The sequence below is a fragment of the Ictalurus furcatus genome, chromosome 10 (assembly GCF_023375685.1).
Source record: "Ictalurus furcatus strain D&B chromosome 10, Billie_1.0, whole genome shotgun sequence".
In the NCBI taxonomy this organism is placed as follows: domain Eukaryota; kingdom Metazoa; phylum Chordata; class Actinopteri; order Siluriformes; family Ictaluridae; genus Ictalurus; species Ictalurus furcatus.
This window is the reverse complement of record NC_071264.1, coordinates 27,024,553-27,041,007: the sequence shown is the minus strand read 5'-3', so window position 1 is coordinate 27,041,007 and position 16,455 is coordinate 27,024,553. Positions and strand designations below refer to the sequence as shown.

Genomic DNA, 16,455 nt, shown 5'->3' with positions numbered 1-16,455 from the left:
CAGTCCTGTCTGTACCATGAAAATGTACTGTACTTTTTAAAACTGAAATAAATATCAATATATCTGAACTGTTCATAAATACTAAAGTAAATAAAAGATATACATCCAAACTTTTCCCGAGCGGGAAAAACTATCGGTGCCGATTATTCGCAGACCCGATCAGTCGGTCGACCTCCACTCGGAAAAGAACGCAATCGCGTGAATCAAACTGAAACCTCTTTGCTTCCTGTTTGTTTTCCAGACATCCCTGTGTTTCCCACCATCACGGCCACCGTGACGTTTCAGGAGTTCCGCTATGACGAATTCGAGGAGTCCATTTTCACCATCCCAAACGACTACAAAGAGGACCCCAGCCGCTTCCCCGACCTCTGATCCAGCTGTGTGTTGTCTTTCTCAATCTTTCTGCCTCTCCACTGTATTCTCCTCTCCACTGCATCTCCATCTCTCTCCTTTCTCGGATCTGACTCTCTCTACAGGAAGCAACCATCACGTCACGTCACGTCACGTCATCGAGCTCCGAGACGAGACCCCCCCCCCCGCGGAGCCGAAGCACACGACCGGTTGCTCTACGCGTTGTATCGGGGTAAAGGGATCGCGCCGTCCTGACGGCGTAGCGACGCTTTAGCGGACTACGGGACACGTAAACGGAAATGACCAGACTTTCTCGAGGAGCTCACGGGAGCGGGACAGAGCACCACCCTAATGCACTACATCACTCCTCTCAGTGCCGACGCCCCAAGGCTCCAGCGTAGCTCCTCTTCTTCAGAACGTCCATCGAGAGTGAACCTCCTCCTCCTCCTCCTCCTCCTCCCACCTCAACGCTTCCATGTTACTCTGGCAGGAAATGTGGCATTACAAGTTCCGTATTTATGTTTGTCGCGTATGTTTTCATATACATTTTGTTACACGACTTTACCCTTCACGTTCAAGAAAAACAACAGAAGTGCGAGGAAACGACCCGAGTATGATCCTCGCGTCGTACGAAACCCGTCAATATAATCGCTATGTGCTTTCTACGGATAAGAAGATTCTTTGTAAATACCTCTGTTTGGCGCTCGGTCCCAGAGCAGCGTGCGACGAGCTCTGCAAACCGCTTCTGTTACTGCCTCTTCTGACCCCGCCCCCTCAAATAATAATAATAATAATAATAATAATAATTTCCCAATTTGTGATTCTCTTCCGTTTCGTCCTCGACTGCACGGAACCACACGAGTTCCCCGAAACAGCACAGAGTTTTTCATTCTTCTTTTTCTTCCCAATCACACGCTTCTGATTTCCCGCGGAAGCGAATAAAGAATCCGGCGCTCGTTTGTAAACGCAGTGTACAGTTTGAGATAAACCTGTTTAACAGCAGCACGACTTTCAGTGGACGACGCGTACGTTATTTCTCACGTTATTATCCTCATTTTTTTTTTTTGATAGATGGCTGTAGATATATATACAACGTTTTAGATTATACAACATCTATACTGATAAAGCTGTTATGATTGTATTATGTAAAAAAAAAAAAAAAAAAAAAAAAGAAAAAAATTTTAGAAATGAAAAAAGTTTGCGGAACAGCCCACGAGATGTAGACGGGGAAATTCCTTAACTGGATGTTTTTATTAAGATTCTTTTGTTGTTGTTGTTGTTGTTGTTGTTGTGGAGAGAGAAAATGAAAAATGGTCAAATTCACACCAGCAAGCAACATGTCTGAATTTGAATACAATTTTATTTATGTACCCCTTTGTTTTTTTGTTTTTTTTTAATCAACACTGGATTTCTGGATTTGGAGCCTCCAAGGGGGTCAGATGTTCAGTTGTAAATGCTTCCAAACCGCACTACTGGTTGGTGTGGCGAACCGGCGCCGGCTTTGCTTATTATTCTTTTATTTTGTTTGTTGTTGTTGTTGTTATTGTTGTTTTCAGGACTTCTCGTTTTTTTTGTTTTGTTTTTTTTTTTTTTAGTTTGCGTCTTGAACTCCAGATCTGTTTTCACCCGAACACACAGATAAACCAGTTGTACAGAAAGAACCTTGTATGCCGCTACCCCCTCCCCCCCCCCTTCCCTCCCCCCTATGAGGAATTGTACTTAATAAAATGTCTGCATACCAAACTGCCGTGTTTGATGATTAATGTACATTCAAGTGTTTGGGTTTAGGTCACATTTTCAGTTAAAGAAGAAAAATCTGCATTTCTGAATAAAACCGAATTGTGGGTGGGGTTATGTATGAGCTCAGTTTATGATGTCACAGATGTGCTCAACCAATCATTGGCTAATAATATGCAAACGATTAGAGGACTTGGTGCTCGGGAACGTAGCGCGACAGCCTTCGTGCGGCACGTTAACGATGGGCGAGACTGACGGGTTTCTCTATTGCTGTTAAATAAATCGCTAAATCACGTTAAGATGCGACTCGAGACTCCGGTCCTGAAATCCCACCTGTATTCATATTTAATGAGGATAAAGTTGTAAATGTTCACAGGCCATTTTTATTCGTTTGGCTATTTACTGCTAAACATACTGTAGAGTATAATTGAAGATAGATGCGTTTTCTTTTTAAATCCCTCTCCTGCTTGCTCTCTATGGAGAAGATTCGAATCCTGCCTCCGCCCTGTGGGTGTGGAGTTTGCTTGGTCTCCTCGTGCTTCCTCCCCGAGTCCAAAGACGTGCGTTGTAGGCTGATCATTTCCATATTGGCCGTCGTGTGTGAACACGACCAAGCTTTGCGTTTGTTGAACCCCACAAGACCCTCGTATGGGATAAGCAGTATGGAAAATGGATCATCACTGAAAATACTAACAACTCACCATACAGATTCTGACCAATCCCACCCACTTCCAATTCTTTTTGTACCTGCCCTAATAAGTTTATTTGGTTAAACGATCCCAATTCCAAAGTTGGGACACTATGTAAATAAAAACGGAGTGCGATGAATTGCAAATCTCATAAACCCATATGTTATTCACAATAGAAAATATATCAAACGTTTAAACTGAGGGAAATGTACCATTTGAAGAAAAAAAATAAGGTCATTTTGAATTCGTCGGCAGCAACACGGCTGGAAAAGTGAAGTGTTACTGAAAAGAAACAGCCGGAGGAATATTTTGGAAATAATTAAGTTCACTGGCAACAGGTCAGTAAGATGAACTTTTTTGGAATTGGGGTTGTATTTCCAAAAAATACCACATCATTCCTGCCCAGAATAAAGCATTTACTGGAGATGACCGCACACTCCTGCGTTAGTCAGTGAGCCTTAATTAATATCCGACTGCGCATATGAGACCAACTACCTTTTTGTTGTATCCCACAGGGTCTCAGTCTCGACGTACGGCTCTAGTAGAAACGAACCAGCACGTAAACAGTTTAGATCAAGGTCTAAAGAAGCATCTGAATCCTGAAGCGTGTTTGATAACGGATTAGAACGCAGAGCACCCAGAATCACAAACACTTTCTATTACCTTAAACACAAGAGTCATTAGTTTCAGTCCTGGAGTCCAAACTCAGACTCCAAACTGAGTAAATATTCAAACTGTGCCGGACTTGTTGCAGTTCAAAGCATTATCACCACAAATCAATTAAAGTAATTAAATCACGAGACTTAAAGTTTTATTTTCAACTTTCACAACACTGCAAAAATAATAACCATGAGTAACCATTCTCTAAAGAAGTCTACAACCTGGGGATATGAAAGGAAAAAAAATAATAAAATGCATGGCTGTGCAAAAACAAAACAAAAAAAAAACCCAAAATAAATGCAAAACATATTTGACCAGTAGGCTTGTGCGATATAACGATTTAGTTAGATTAAATCCATCCATCCATCTATCTATACTGCTTATCCTTCAGGGTCACGGGGAAACCTGGAGCCTATCCCAGGAGGCATGGGGCATAAGGCGGGGTACACCCTGGACAGGGTGCCAATCCATCGCAGGGCACAATCACACACCCATTCATACACTACGGACACTTTGGACATGCCAATTAGTCTACCATGCATGTCTTTGGACTGGGGGAGGAAACCGGAGTACCCGGAGGAAACCCCCGCAGCACGGGGAGAACATGCAAACTCCACACACACAGGGCAGCGGTGGGAATCGAGCCCCCGACCCTGGAGGTGTGAGGCGAACGTGCTAACCACCGTGTGCCTGACGATTAAATCGCTTAATGCAATTTAAAAAAATAATAAATTGTTAACTTTCAAGCAGGAGGAAAAAAAACACAACTCAATATCAAGCCTATTGGCCAGTAATATTCACAGTCAAATGAGCAGTTGTAACTTTAAATTAAATCAGATTTTTTATTTTCTCTCTTTTTTAAAAAGCGATTTTTCCACAGAACCCCTACGAACATTCCCAGCTTCCCACAGCAAGCGCCGAAAGCGTCACACGCAGCAGGTCAGATTCTTATACAAGATTAACGCGTGTGAAACGGACAGAATCCGTTTTGTTTAACGCGAGTAACTAATCAACACACAAATATTCCAAAGATATATATTTTTAGACTGAAGAAAAAGAAAAAAAAAGTACAGAAAGGATCGATGGCAGGGTATTAAAAGAATTAAAACGACACTTTGCAGTCGAGTACAGCAGTATGGAGGGAGATGCAGTCACATAAAAAGAACATTCTAGTGGAAGTGATGGAAAATACCCCGACGTTTTTTTTCCCCGCCCACCAATAACATCAGCTCCGCAGCAAATAACCTTATGATCGTGACGTTAACACAATGTTCCTTTTATTCCAAATGTAGCTGATCAGCCAGACTCAACATCTGAATCATCACACACACACACACACACACACACACACACACACACACAGCTCAAAACGCATCATTCCAGTACAAAACTAAAGGAGTACACTGTGGACACCGAACACGTCTGGTCTAACTGACTATATTTGCTGTAGAGGGAAAAATTTGAACAGAACTTAATTTTTGGCCAAATGATCACTTTTAATTTAGAACCGTAAATGTTACATGAACAGATTTTTAATTTTTTTTTTTTAAAAGCTATGTCGGAATCGTGTGCATGCCGTCAGTCACTCATGTCCATGTCTTCGTCCTGCTGCTCGTCGCTGTGCTGGTCCGACTCTCCTCTCCCGGCGTCGTCGGTAGCGTGCGGAGACGCCGCCATGTCCGGGCTCCCTTCCCGCTCTTCCTCGCGTTCGCTGTCGTAGCCCTGCTCTTCTTCGTCGTAATCCCGGATCACCTGCAGGACAGACACGAGTCAGAAGTCAGCTCGAAGATTTTTTTTTTTTTAAGGTTCTAAGTCAAGAGATCAGTGAACCGGAACGTTTCCGGGACCTTCACGTCGCTCTTCTCGCCGTCTGACTTCCGGTCTCGCTCCTTCTCCTTGTCTTTACTCTTCTTGCTGGTGGAACGTTCTCGCTTTTCTCGGTTTTGGTCTTCTTTTCGGTCCCGGTCTCTTTCGCGCTCCTTGTCCTTCTTCTTTTCCTTCTTATGCCTGAAACGTATATATTTTTCGTGAAAATTATTTAGGATCGTTATCATTATTATTATTATAATTATTATTTTAAAAGACTTCTGTCGTTTGTTTTCTGGAATCTACTCGGTCCGAACGAGTCGATTTCGTTTTCTAGAACGGAACGCTCTGACGGTAGTGGAGCTGCACTTTTATATTCGTTTTAAACCAGATAAAGGAGACATTTGTTAAGCGTTTATGGAAGGAGTCTCCAGTGTCACCCGTAGGACTGAGGGTTTCACACTTTCTGGTTTCTCTGTTAAACAAACAAAAAACAAACAAATAAAAAGAGAGACTTTTACTTTATAGCCATTCTGCTGTTTTGCAGACTTTCCACAATATTAAATGTGACTATAAACGGATAAAAACTAAGTGCTGTTCAATAATAATAATAATAATAATAATATTAATAATCATTGGCAAATTGCTGTGGTTATATATGAGGAAGAACGCATCACGGGACGTACTGTTCAAGTTGTTGATTCTTTTTCTATTACAGCACAACCCCCAATTGTTTTATTCCTCACGAAACCAACCGTGGCTCCATTTTGGCAGTTTTAAAATCGGAGGTTTAAATGTATTTTATTGCTCAGGAGGCATTCGTTCGTTCGGTTCCTTTCATTTCTAATCACTGTAGCCTATAAATAACTCCTCTCCATGTAATTAAAATGAACACTTCCACTGTAACACAAATACCAGTCCAGAACAGGAAAGGTAAAGACAAATCTCTGAGGAAATCGAACACTAGAAAGGATTAAAACAGGCTTTTATTTGTCCACCAACATGATAAGGAATCCTACATTCAAGTATGTTAAGACATAAATATATGGATCGATTTTTGGTGTCTCTATATAAGAAAATATGTTGTTCATGGTATAGTATTATTATTTCTTTTAAGGGTTTTTTTTTTCTCTCCTGAACTAGAGCTGTACCTCCTGGGTGATGGAGATCTAGAGAGCCTCCTCTTTGGAGACCTGGACTTTTTCGGTGAGTGAGAGATGCTGCGGCTCCTCCTGTGACGTTTGCTGAAGGAAACAGGAAGCGCGATAAATAAATAAAATAAAATACATTTCTGAATTAGGTTTTATACTTGCAGTGGAAATTGCACAAGCTAAAGTGCTTCTTCTCCTCTAACCTCTCTGAGGCAGGGGCATGTAGAACTACGCTATCGATCGACCGTTGTGTAAAAAGAATTCAGCCTCTCATATTCAAGCCAAACAAAAAAAATGTATATGTGCTACGTGTTGTAAGATTTCCTGGAACCTACTGGCTGCTGCTGCGGGAGCGTCGGCCACTGCTGTAGCTCTTCGGCGGAGTTTTCGAGCGCTTCTTCCGATCCCTACGCAAAGAAAACAAACACGATGCTTATCGACAAGCAACATTCAGGATAAGTGAACGATGCATTCAAATGAAGTGAACTTGGTGTCGTTTGGCGTAGAAAGTGGCTTTCTGTGTGCTTGTAAGTGTGTAAGTGTAATCTTCCGTTTCTCTTACCCCACGCACCTTGACCGAGAGCGCCTCCTCTTGTCTTTAGAGTGAGATCTCCTCCTGCGTGGGCTCTTGGACCTCCTCTTGCTCCTGGAGCGAGACCGTCGCCGTGATCGGCTCTTGGAACGCCTGCGACAGAGCACGTGTTTACAAAAACGACACCAACACCAACGTTCGCACCGTGTCACGCTCACGCTGCGCCGCTCTTACACGCAGAACAGTGCGACAAAGTGTTTAATCAAACCTGTATTTGGAGCGAGACCTCGATCTCTTCTTCCGTGACCTTGACCTTGACCTCGAATGCTTCCTTTTATCATCCTTCTTATCTGGGAAAAAAAAAACAAAAAAACAAACACACCTTTTAATAAAATGATGCAGTGCGGTCTAGGGCGGTCGGGCAGGTTTCTTTTGAAGATGATAGTGTCGCTTTTCTAAGCAAAAAAAAAAAAAAAAGACAAGAAAGCAGTATCGATTTTATCATAAAACATTATATTTATTTAAAAAACCCCACTTTAGATTCATTTATATTTATTTAAACACAGCTCTTTTGATATTTAATTTTTATACTTTAGATTTTACACTTCTTAGGCAACAGAGAATTGGTTTCTTTTAGAGGGGATTAATCTGCACCGATAACTGATAGTCCGATAGTTTTTCCTGGTCGTGTCCATTGTAGGAGAGACAGAGAAGGGTCCACTGCCGTTATACAGCGCGGCATCTAGAGGCGAAATAAAAACTATCGCTGACAAAATTTTGTTGTTATTTGAATTTTTTTTTTTTTTTTACACTCGATTTGGATATTTGTTTTTATATGTTGTTTGGATTGTTACTTTTTTGGTTCCGTTTGGATGTACATCTTTCATTTACTGTAATATTTATTAATAGTTAATATATATTAATATTTGTATATTTACTTCATTAAAAAAGTACAGTACATCTTCATGGTACAGTCAGTACTGTTCATTTTTGTAATACAGTTCAGCAGTAGTTTACTTCTGAGTGTTATATTTTCATTCAGCATCAATTTTAAAAACTATCGGTTGATTAATTGGTTATCGGCAGGAAGGTACCGCTCGACTTAGTTATTGGTAAAATCCACTATCGGCTGACCTCTAATTTTATTTGTTAAAATGCGTTGTCTTCACACACGAGCATTTTTTTTTTTTGCCCTTAATATGCTCCAAGAGACAAAATCTAAATCCCATATGACTTCGATTCACTACATATTAGGGCTGCAACAACTAATCGATAATTAAAATAACGGACAGCGAATCTGATTATGGATTAGTCGGGTCTGTGACGTCGCTGTGGATAACCCCGTCAGTGACTACATAGAGTATAAGGTAACAACGTTTAGGACGCGTGTTTCAATAAACTTACGTTAGGACGTGGGATTTAAAAGTGGAGGTTTTTTATATCGGTCCTAATCTGATTCAGTTTTAAACTCGTGCATTTCATGCTCTAAAACAGCTCTAATACGTCTCAGCGGGAAGGCATTTTTCACTCCTCTGCTCTTTCACAGTTCGACTATAATAACGTTTATAATGATGTATTAACACTCACTTCCAGGCTCGATGGCAGCGGAGATCAGAGACTGGGCCTCTCTCACCCTCTTCATGGCCTCCTCAATCTCCTTGTTCGACGCATCGGTCTTTAATCCAGCGTTTAGGTTTAATCCAGCAGCCAACGGATTTAACCTGTCATAAAACAGCAGCACACTAAGCTAGACTCCGTTACTCTGTGGTCATTTATCAAGAGTTTGGTCAAACAGTACATTTCTACAGAATATCCCTTCTACCCCAGATGTAGTCGATTACTGATTAAAATGGACCCGAGGCACATTGCAGAACCAAAAACAGCGCCATCTTGAGGCCAGATCGCTTTATTCCTTGTTCCAGGAAGGTGAACTCTTCAGGTGAAATACCGTAGTTCAGATTTGTAATAGTTAATACCTATCCCTATAAATTATCCTCATCATCAGAGTATCTCTGGGATTTAAATCCAATCTACATCGGTCAAGTCATTGTTTTAAATGTCAAGACAATGCCGAAAGTGGACTTTCCTATCGTCTCGTGCTGAAACCAAAACGAGTTTAAAGTCCCCATGAAATCAAAATTGTAAAAAGTTTTGTGGCTTTTAGTATAAACGTGTTCGCCTTAACGTTCTCTATAAGCTAGTGCGCTCCAAAACAATGCCGAAATTCGCATTTAGAAGACATACGCGTTCAAAATCGAATGCAGTCTCTCTCCACCGGCGACACGGAGCTACAATTTTAATGATAATTTTTCTGCACTTCAGCTTCTCGTCAGATTTTCTGTCCAATCAAACGCTCTCTAGAATATGAAGTGTCCCGCCCCCCATATTATTAAAAAAAAAAAAAAAATTAAAAAATTGGCGTAAAGCTATTGGTGGCCTTTAAGTTGCCTTAAAGCTATTGGCGATTTTAAAAAGTGGGAGGAGCTACTCAATATGTCCTGCCCCGACTTCCTGTTTCAGTTGAAATTGCGTCAACACGTCGAATAACATAACGTCGTGCGTTTCAATGGAGACTTTAAAAACGCGGACGTTTTAAACTAAAAGCCAGCGATTTTAGTTAAGATATCGGGTACATGTCATGGTCATGTGACCTACTAATGATCACGTACACTACAGCAAATGCTTATAATAACGCTCGAAGCAAACAGGTTGTAATAAAATGAGATGGATGTAGTATGTGGAAATTTAAGTGTGATGACTGTGTGTACGTCATGAAGATATTTATACAGAGATCGCTCATCCCGTGCGAATCGATCAGAATTACTAACGTACGACCGGAAATCTTATCTAATTACATAAAAAATAAAAAAAAGCATACTTCGGACACCACACACGTCTTTCTACATTTGGGGTAATGGGGAAATTTCTTCAATATTTCTTTGTAAATGTTTCCTTTAACATTCTAGATATTGAAAGACTAAGACACCGAGCTCTTCACAGACTTACTTGGGATCCATTGACGCCATGAACTTCATAATCTGCTCCGCCGACAAAGACTACATGAAAAAAAACAAAACGGAGATGCTTTAGGTTTGGTGCAATGAATAAATAACATAACTACAAACTGTTCTATTCAAGAGCTTGGAAAAGAACTTTTTCTGACCTGAGGGTTCATATTGGGTCCAGGAATGCCTAAAGCTGCCATAGCATCCATGCCAGGCCCACCCAGAGAGCCAAGAGGAACACCACCAATCTGTAAGTCACAAGAGACATAAAGACAGGATGGATGAAGATTATTATAAACAGTGCGTCGGAAGACGAGACAGAGAATGAGCAATGCTTACAGATGGTACTGGAGATGGGGTGGGGAGAAGCCCGCCGCCTGGCAACATTCCTGCGACGGCGTTGGCTGGAGCCATCAGCGACAGAGCTTTGGACTCATCAGGAATCACTCCTGCAGGCCGGAGACAGAAAACCAATCGCTACGTTACGTCTGTCCCAGAAAACAGACCCAGAAGCCTTAGAATACAATCTAATTTAATCCAAGTCTACATTTGCACTTACATCAAGGCTCGATTTTCAGAGGACCTTTTTACAAAATTGCATGATACTATTTAAAAAAAAAAAAAAAAAAAATTAAAAAAATATGTCACTAGACACACTGCCAAGATTTTATCACCTGAACTTTTTCTAAGTCATGAACCAAATGTTAGCAAGCACACAGCCGGTTGTCCAGGGGAGCTGCTTTCAATTTTCATTAGCTGTTTTATGAACAAGCGACTCACGTCGACTGCTTCGCTATAAAAGCACACAAACACATCAAAATAGACAAAACAGAGTTTATGATTCGGGATCAACATCAAAGGACAGTTTCATTACTGATGGACTGACTTACCCTACATACTGGAAATTAAAAATCCCCCCCCCCCCAGAAGGCTTTTGCTGGCGTCCATTTTGATTTTGTAGCATTCATGGAAAAAAAAAAGCTTATCACTTATCAGAAGTGTAGCTGTGTGTGTGAGGAACAATGAGGAACACCAGAGGAGAGGACAAGTGTGACCTGCCAGCAAAAGCCCACTTTTTATATAAAATATCTCAATAATGGATGTGTGAGAATCCATGGGGGTGAATCTGTAATCAACATTTTACTGAAAGAGAGAGACAGAGAGACAAACAGAGAGACAGAGAGAGAAACAGGACGGGCTGCACAGGATAAAAGTGTTGGATGGCATTTTCGGCTGGGTCGGGTTTATAGCACTGGTAGAATCAGGGACAAACAACTGGAAAACACAACAACAAAGAAAAAAAAAACAGAAAACCACCATTAATACGGTTCTCAGGCTTTTTGGGATTGTTGTGGAAAGGATAAATAGAACATTCAAGACCAAAAAAGTCAGTAATCTTTCCAACTTACACAGCCAAATAAAAGAGAGAGAGAGAGAGAGAGAGAGAGAGAGAGAGAGAGAGAGAGAGAGAGAGAGAGAGAGAGAGAAGTGTGGCGACCTGGGAAAACCCATTAGCTGAATTCTGGAAGAGTCAAAAATAACGAAAAAATCTGGTTCTGGCCAAAAATGAGTTTTTCTACCAACAATATATTTAGATTTTTTATTTATGCTACTTTATAACCTTGCCTTGGCATCTTCCTGCAAAGGTCACAGCGGTAAATGCAGTCAGTCTGCCTAAAGACATCAAAACCTTCGCTAGCTAAGAGCGCTTTTGTCACTTTAATCAGGGTTTTGAATATTTACATGATGCACTGAAACAGACATCAGGTTAATAAATTTAATTATTAGCTTTTTTTTTTTCCAAAATTCGCGAATTTTTTGTACTTTTTTGCGGAAAACTACTTGAATTGGCGAATTGCACGAAAAATAGTTTTGCACACTCTTTCGCGGTGATGTTTGTCAGTAAATGAGACCTTTTAGCTGTACTCATGTTCGACGCGCGTGAACCGAAGAGGGCTTTGGCTGAATACGCGTTGTGATGACGTCACATGACGCGTCTTGGCCCAAATCTGCGGGAAAATCTGAGGTAATTTCGGCGCTTCCTTGATTTTGCGTTCATTTCTGCGATCGCAAAATCCTGGAGGGACTGAATAAAGTCTGTGAGACACTTTTACCTCAGGTGATGATACGTACGTCCTGTTATCATCTGGCATTATCGTGCGTCCTGGGTGATCGAATTACAAAACGCCAACGAAGGGCCAACTAATCTACTCCATCATTGCCCCATTGAAACAATACCAGCGGTTAGCTTAGTGGTTAGCATGTTTGCCTCGCACCTCTGGGGTTGGGGGTTTGAATCCCACCTCCACTCTGTTTGCATGTTCACCCGGTGCGTTGGGGCATTCCTCCAGGTACTCCAGTTTCCTCCCCCAGTCCAAAGTCATGCACTGTAGGCTGATTGGCGTCTCTAAACTGTCCGTAGTGTATGAATGTGTGTACAATTGTGCCCTGCGATGTATTGGCACCCCATCCAGGGTGTTCCCCGCCTTCTACCCCGGATTCCTTGTGATAGTCTCCCCATTCATAACGCCAGATGGGAACGACTACGCGTCTGTTCACTCGTGATCCGATCACCCAGGACGCGTGTTAATCCCAGGTGTAAGGGACGGAAGTCTATGAGGCTGATAATCAAAGTGTAAACGTATAACGATTTTAAATTGGCCAGTAATGCTTTCACAAATCTTGGTTAGGTTATAAATGTAGAGGGAGGCTTTTAACATCGGGCATCAGTTATATTCAGTGGAATTGGAATGAAATTTTTAATCCCTTGCCATGTTTAAAATGCTAGAAATTGACTCGTGGCTGAGATGCATGCAAAAGAGAAACTAAAGAGAGAGTAGTTTCCAGATATAGATATGTAAATATAAATATTTACATCTAGAAATCGACAGCTTTCCCAGGCCACCACACTTATAGGCTGGGATTTTTAAACATCTTTTTAACGATGAATCTAAGCAAAAAATAACCATGTGCTAAATAATAACCCTAGCCTCCAGTCATATTACTGCATATTAGAAAATGCAGTGAGCAAGCAGCAAAGCTTGCAGAGTCAACCTACACTACATGGCCAAAAGTATGTGGACACCTGACCATCACACCCACGTGTGGTTCTTCCCCAAACTGTTGCCACAAAGATGGAAGCACACAGTATATGTAATTATATATGTAAATAATATATATAGAATGTCTGTGTATGCCGTAGAGTTATAATTTCTCTTCACTGGAACTAAGAGGCCCAAACCTGTTCCAGCATGACAATGTTGTGTGTTAAGGTTGGACTGGAAGAACTGGAGTGTCCTGCACAGAACCCTGACCTCAACCCCACTGAATACCTTTGAAATGAACTGGAGCCTCCTCGCACAACATCAATACCTGCTCTCAACCTCACTAACGCTCTTGTAGCTGAATGAACACAAGTCCCAACAGCCACGTGCCAAAATCTAGTGGAAATCCTTCCCAGAACAGTGGAGGTTATTAAAACAGGCAAAGGAGGATTAAATCTGGAATGCGACGTTCAACAAGCACACACGGGCGTCATGATCAGGTGTCCACAAACTTTCGGCCATACAGTGCAACGTTGTCTTTTTGGTTGTTATAGACCAGTGGTCACCAAACCCTGTTCCTGGAGATCTCCCTTCCTGCACATTTCATCTCTAACCAAAATCTAACACGCCTATTTTATTTGATTCAGAACTTCTTAAGGCATCGATTAGATGGTCAAGTGGGCACGATTATGGTCTTCAGGAAGGAAGATCTCCAGGAAGATCTAAACTAAGAAGCTACCTGCTGCTGACTGACCTGAAGCTTTCAGGTACGTTTCGGATCCATGTTTGCTTAACCCACGGGTTCTCTGTGAGCCCCGTTTACGGGATCATAATTCTCAGGAGACGTAGACGAACGTGCGCATCTCATCTCGGCTTTACATTCGTCTCTATGCTACTTTGATTTGACGCACACAAGGACCCTGGACCCTGCATCCCATAAATAAGTGCTAGCAAATGGTTCGAGAAAACCCATCTTACACCAGAATTGTTAATCTGACGAGAATCCGATAAGATTTTGGCTTTTAAAACCAACACCAGAGGATATGCTTTGTTACAATAGGCTACAGATTGAAATATCGCTGATGTGCAGTTTAGATTATGGATGTAATTAATAAATATAGTATGAACATTGCATTGTACGGCATTTCTGTAGTTCTACAGCTCTGTCCTTTGGTTTAGCAGCTCGCATAACCCAAAACCCAGGACATTTTTGGTTCACTTCCTGCAGTCGAGTCGATTCATATTTCTTTTCTTACTGATTATACTTATATTTATAATGATTGTTGTGAGGATAGACACAAACCTTCAGCGAATGGGACGACGATCAAGGCTCTGTCCACGAAGACCGTGTTCGTCAGATGCTGCGAAACGCCAACTGATTCAGATTCGAGGAACTTTACAAAACAGACACGGGAAGTCACAGGCAAGGGAGAATCACTGGAAGAAAATATAAAGGCTTTTGCAAGACGTACGTATAACGTTTAGACACACCTGCTCCCATCAAGCCATCTTAAATCTCGTACTCTCCGTAGTTTATATCCCAAATAACTCACAGACGCTCCACGTCTAATACATCCTACCTGAACTGCAGTGCAGCCGGGTGTTTTTGTACAGGTGGAAAACGACAAAAGAAAAGAATACAAGTTAGCTAAATTATTATTATAACTAATAATAATAATAATAATAATAATAATAATGAGGAAGAATAATAAGGGCTGGTTTTTAAAGTAAAGTTTGAGAGCTATACGGGAACTATTACAATTATCACACGTACGCTGAATGGAAAATATGTACCGTTTTAAAAAGATGCACTGGAACCAGTAGAGCTTTTATTTTTTAATTATTTTTTATTAAATATAATGTTTTCTACCATATATTTTATATACACAGCACTCTTCCTAGTTTTAAACTTACATTTAGATTCAAAATTAAACATATTAGTGTTACCGGCATAATTAAACACATTTTATGAAATTACAGGAATTTTTAATATAAAAGTATTTAAATAAGGGAGCAAAAAAACAAAACAAAACAAAAAACAAAGTAAGCAAGTAAATAAATGAGTCAATAAATATATAAGTAATAAGTACAAAGTAAATAACTGACTAAGTAAGCAAGCAGGCAGAAAATAAGTAAAAGCTAAAAAACAACAAATAAATCAGTTAGTAAAACATAAGTGAATAACTGACTATAGACCTGACTAATTATGTAAATAAGGGCGTAAATATGTAAATGAGTCAGTAAGTAAATAACTGAGTAATTAAGTGAGTGAGTGCGTAAATAAAAGAATTAGTAAGTAAATAACTGACAAATTATGTAAATAAGTGAGTAAATAAGTAAGCAAATATAAGTAATAAGTATATAGTAAGTATATGTGAACAACTAAGTACGTACGTAAACAAATAAGTAAATAAGTGAGTAAATAAATAAACAGGTAGGTAGATAAATAACTATTGTATTAAATCTGTATTCGTTTATAGAAGTTTCAGGTTTATTTAACACTTTTATTTTACAGTCTAATATTAACGTATGCCTGTTTTAAAAAGTCGACATTAGAAAGATAAGTTTGTAAACTCGCTTTTATTGTTATTAATTTGGTGCTTCCGGTTAGTTATATCTCCTTCACGTACAGTATTACATGTGCTGCAGCACGCTATAACGATACCTAGCCGTGCTAACACAGACTTCGGCTGAATTCCAAACGACTCGCTGCTCCCTACTGAGTGCACTACATAGCGCGTTCAAATGAACCGCTCCCTGCACCTCGTGTAGTGCGCTCGATTCTCATCAGGCGTCGGTTTGACATTTCGCCGCTAAAGCGCATAAGAACGCTGCAGTTTTGTACTCACTCTGGTGGGAACAGTTTGAGCTCGTCGATGTTTCCTAGGAAGCCGAACAGAGTCCTCATTTGCTCCGAGGTCGCGCTCGGAGACACGTTGGTCACCTGGACCACTTTAGTGCTGGAGCTCATTATTGTTACTGTTACTGTTAGCTGAGCAGCTAATGCTAGCTAGCTAGCTAACTAGCGAATGAGCCTTAGCTCGTGAGAGCCCGAAATTTCAAACAGCTCGCGCTTTCAACGGTCAGGTCATGCGCGCGTAAATGTGTCTCGCGCACACTGCGGTCGGTTAAATTCAGATAAACAATTTTTTAGAAATGCTAATTTCTTTTTCGTTTTCTTTCTGTTTTCTTTTCTTTCCTTTTCTTTTTTGTTTTTACACAGACGATTAACGCTCTACAAATGTTCCTGTTTTCACCAGGACCTCCTCTTGGTGAAGACTGAAAGTTTAATCAGTGCATTTCAACATAATAGTCCTCTTAGGGCGAAAGTCAAAAAACAAAACAAAAACCCACCCCTCCTCAGACACAAACACAAAGTGTTATCTAAAACATTTTGGAGCGTGCTGTTATAGAAAAATAATTAACTTAAAGGTGGTAACAGCAACTCTGCTTCATCCCGCCACCCCATTGTTGATTATT

The 16,455-nt window shown here is 40.7% G+C and overlaps 2 protein-coding genes across 8 annotated transcripts in view; one reads left to right on the top strand and one right to left on the bottom strand.

The window, feature by feature from the left end:
• ankrd13c (ankyrin repeat domain 13C) overlaps window positions 1-2,094 on the top strand; it is a 40,093-nt gene extending 37,999 nt beyond the window's left edge. The window contains exon 13 of the mRNA XM_053633928.1: window positions 242-2,094. Coding sequence (XP_053489903.1) covers window positions 242-372 — 131 coding nt within the window. The 3' untranslated portion in view covers window positions 373-2,094. The remainder of the gene's footprint in view (window positions 1-241) is intronic.
• Window positions 2,095-3,557: 1,463 nt separating this feature from the next.
• On the bottom strand, window positions 3,558-16,254 carry srsf11 (serine and arginine rich splicing factor 11). Of its 7 annotated transcripts, XM_053633934.1 has the most exons (13): window positions 15,825-15,949; window positions 14,467-14,560; window positions 14,279-14,369; window positions 10,271-10,380; window positions 10,090-10,179; window positions 9,933-9,982; window positions 8,514-8,668; window positions 7,195-7,276; window positions 6,957-7,079; window positions 6,730-6,801; window positions 6,395-6,487; window positions 5,285-5,444; window positions 3,558-5,189 (listed from the first exon to the last, which is right to left on the bottom strand). In XM_053633934.1, exons 4-13 carry the CDS (start codon window positions 10,343-10,345, stop codon window positions 5,016-5,018), a joined length of 1,074 nt encoding a protein of 357 aa, XP_053489909.1. In that variant the 5' UTR covers window positions 10,346-10,380; window positions 14,279-14,369; window positions 14,467-14,560; window positions 15,825-15,949; the 3' UTR covers window positions 3,558-5,015. The 7 variants fall into 7 exon arrangements, with proteins under 7 accessions (XP_053489909.1, XP_053489904.1, XP_053489905.1 ...); XM_053633929.1 differs by lacking the exon at window positions 14,467-14,560 and having other exon boundaries at window positions 14,279-14,412; window positions 15,825-16,254; XM_053633930.1 differs by lacking the exon at window positions 14,467-14,560 and having other exon boundaries at window positions 6,966-7,079; window positions 14,279-14,412; window positions 15,825-16,254.
• Between the last annotated feature and the right edge of the window lie 201 nt (window positions 16,255-16,455).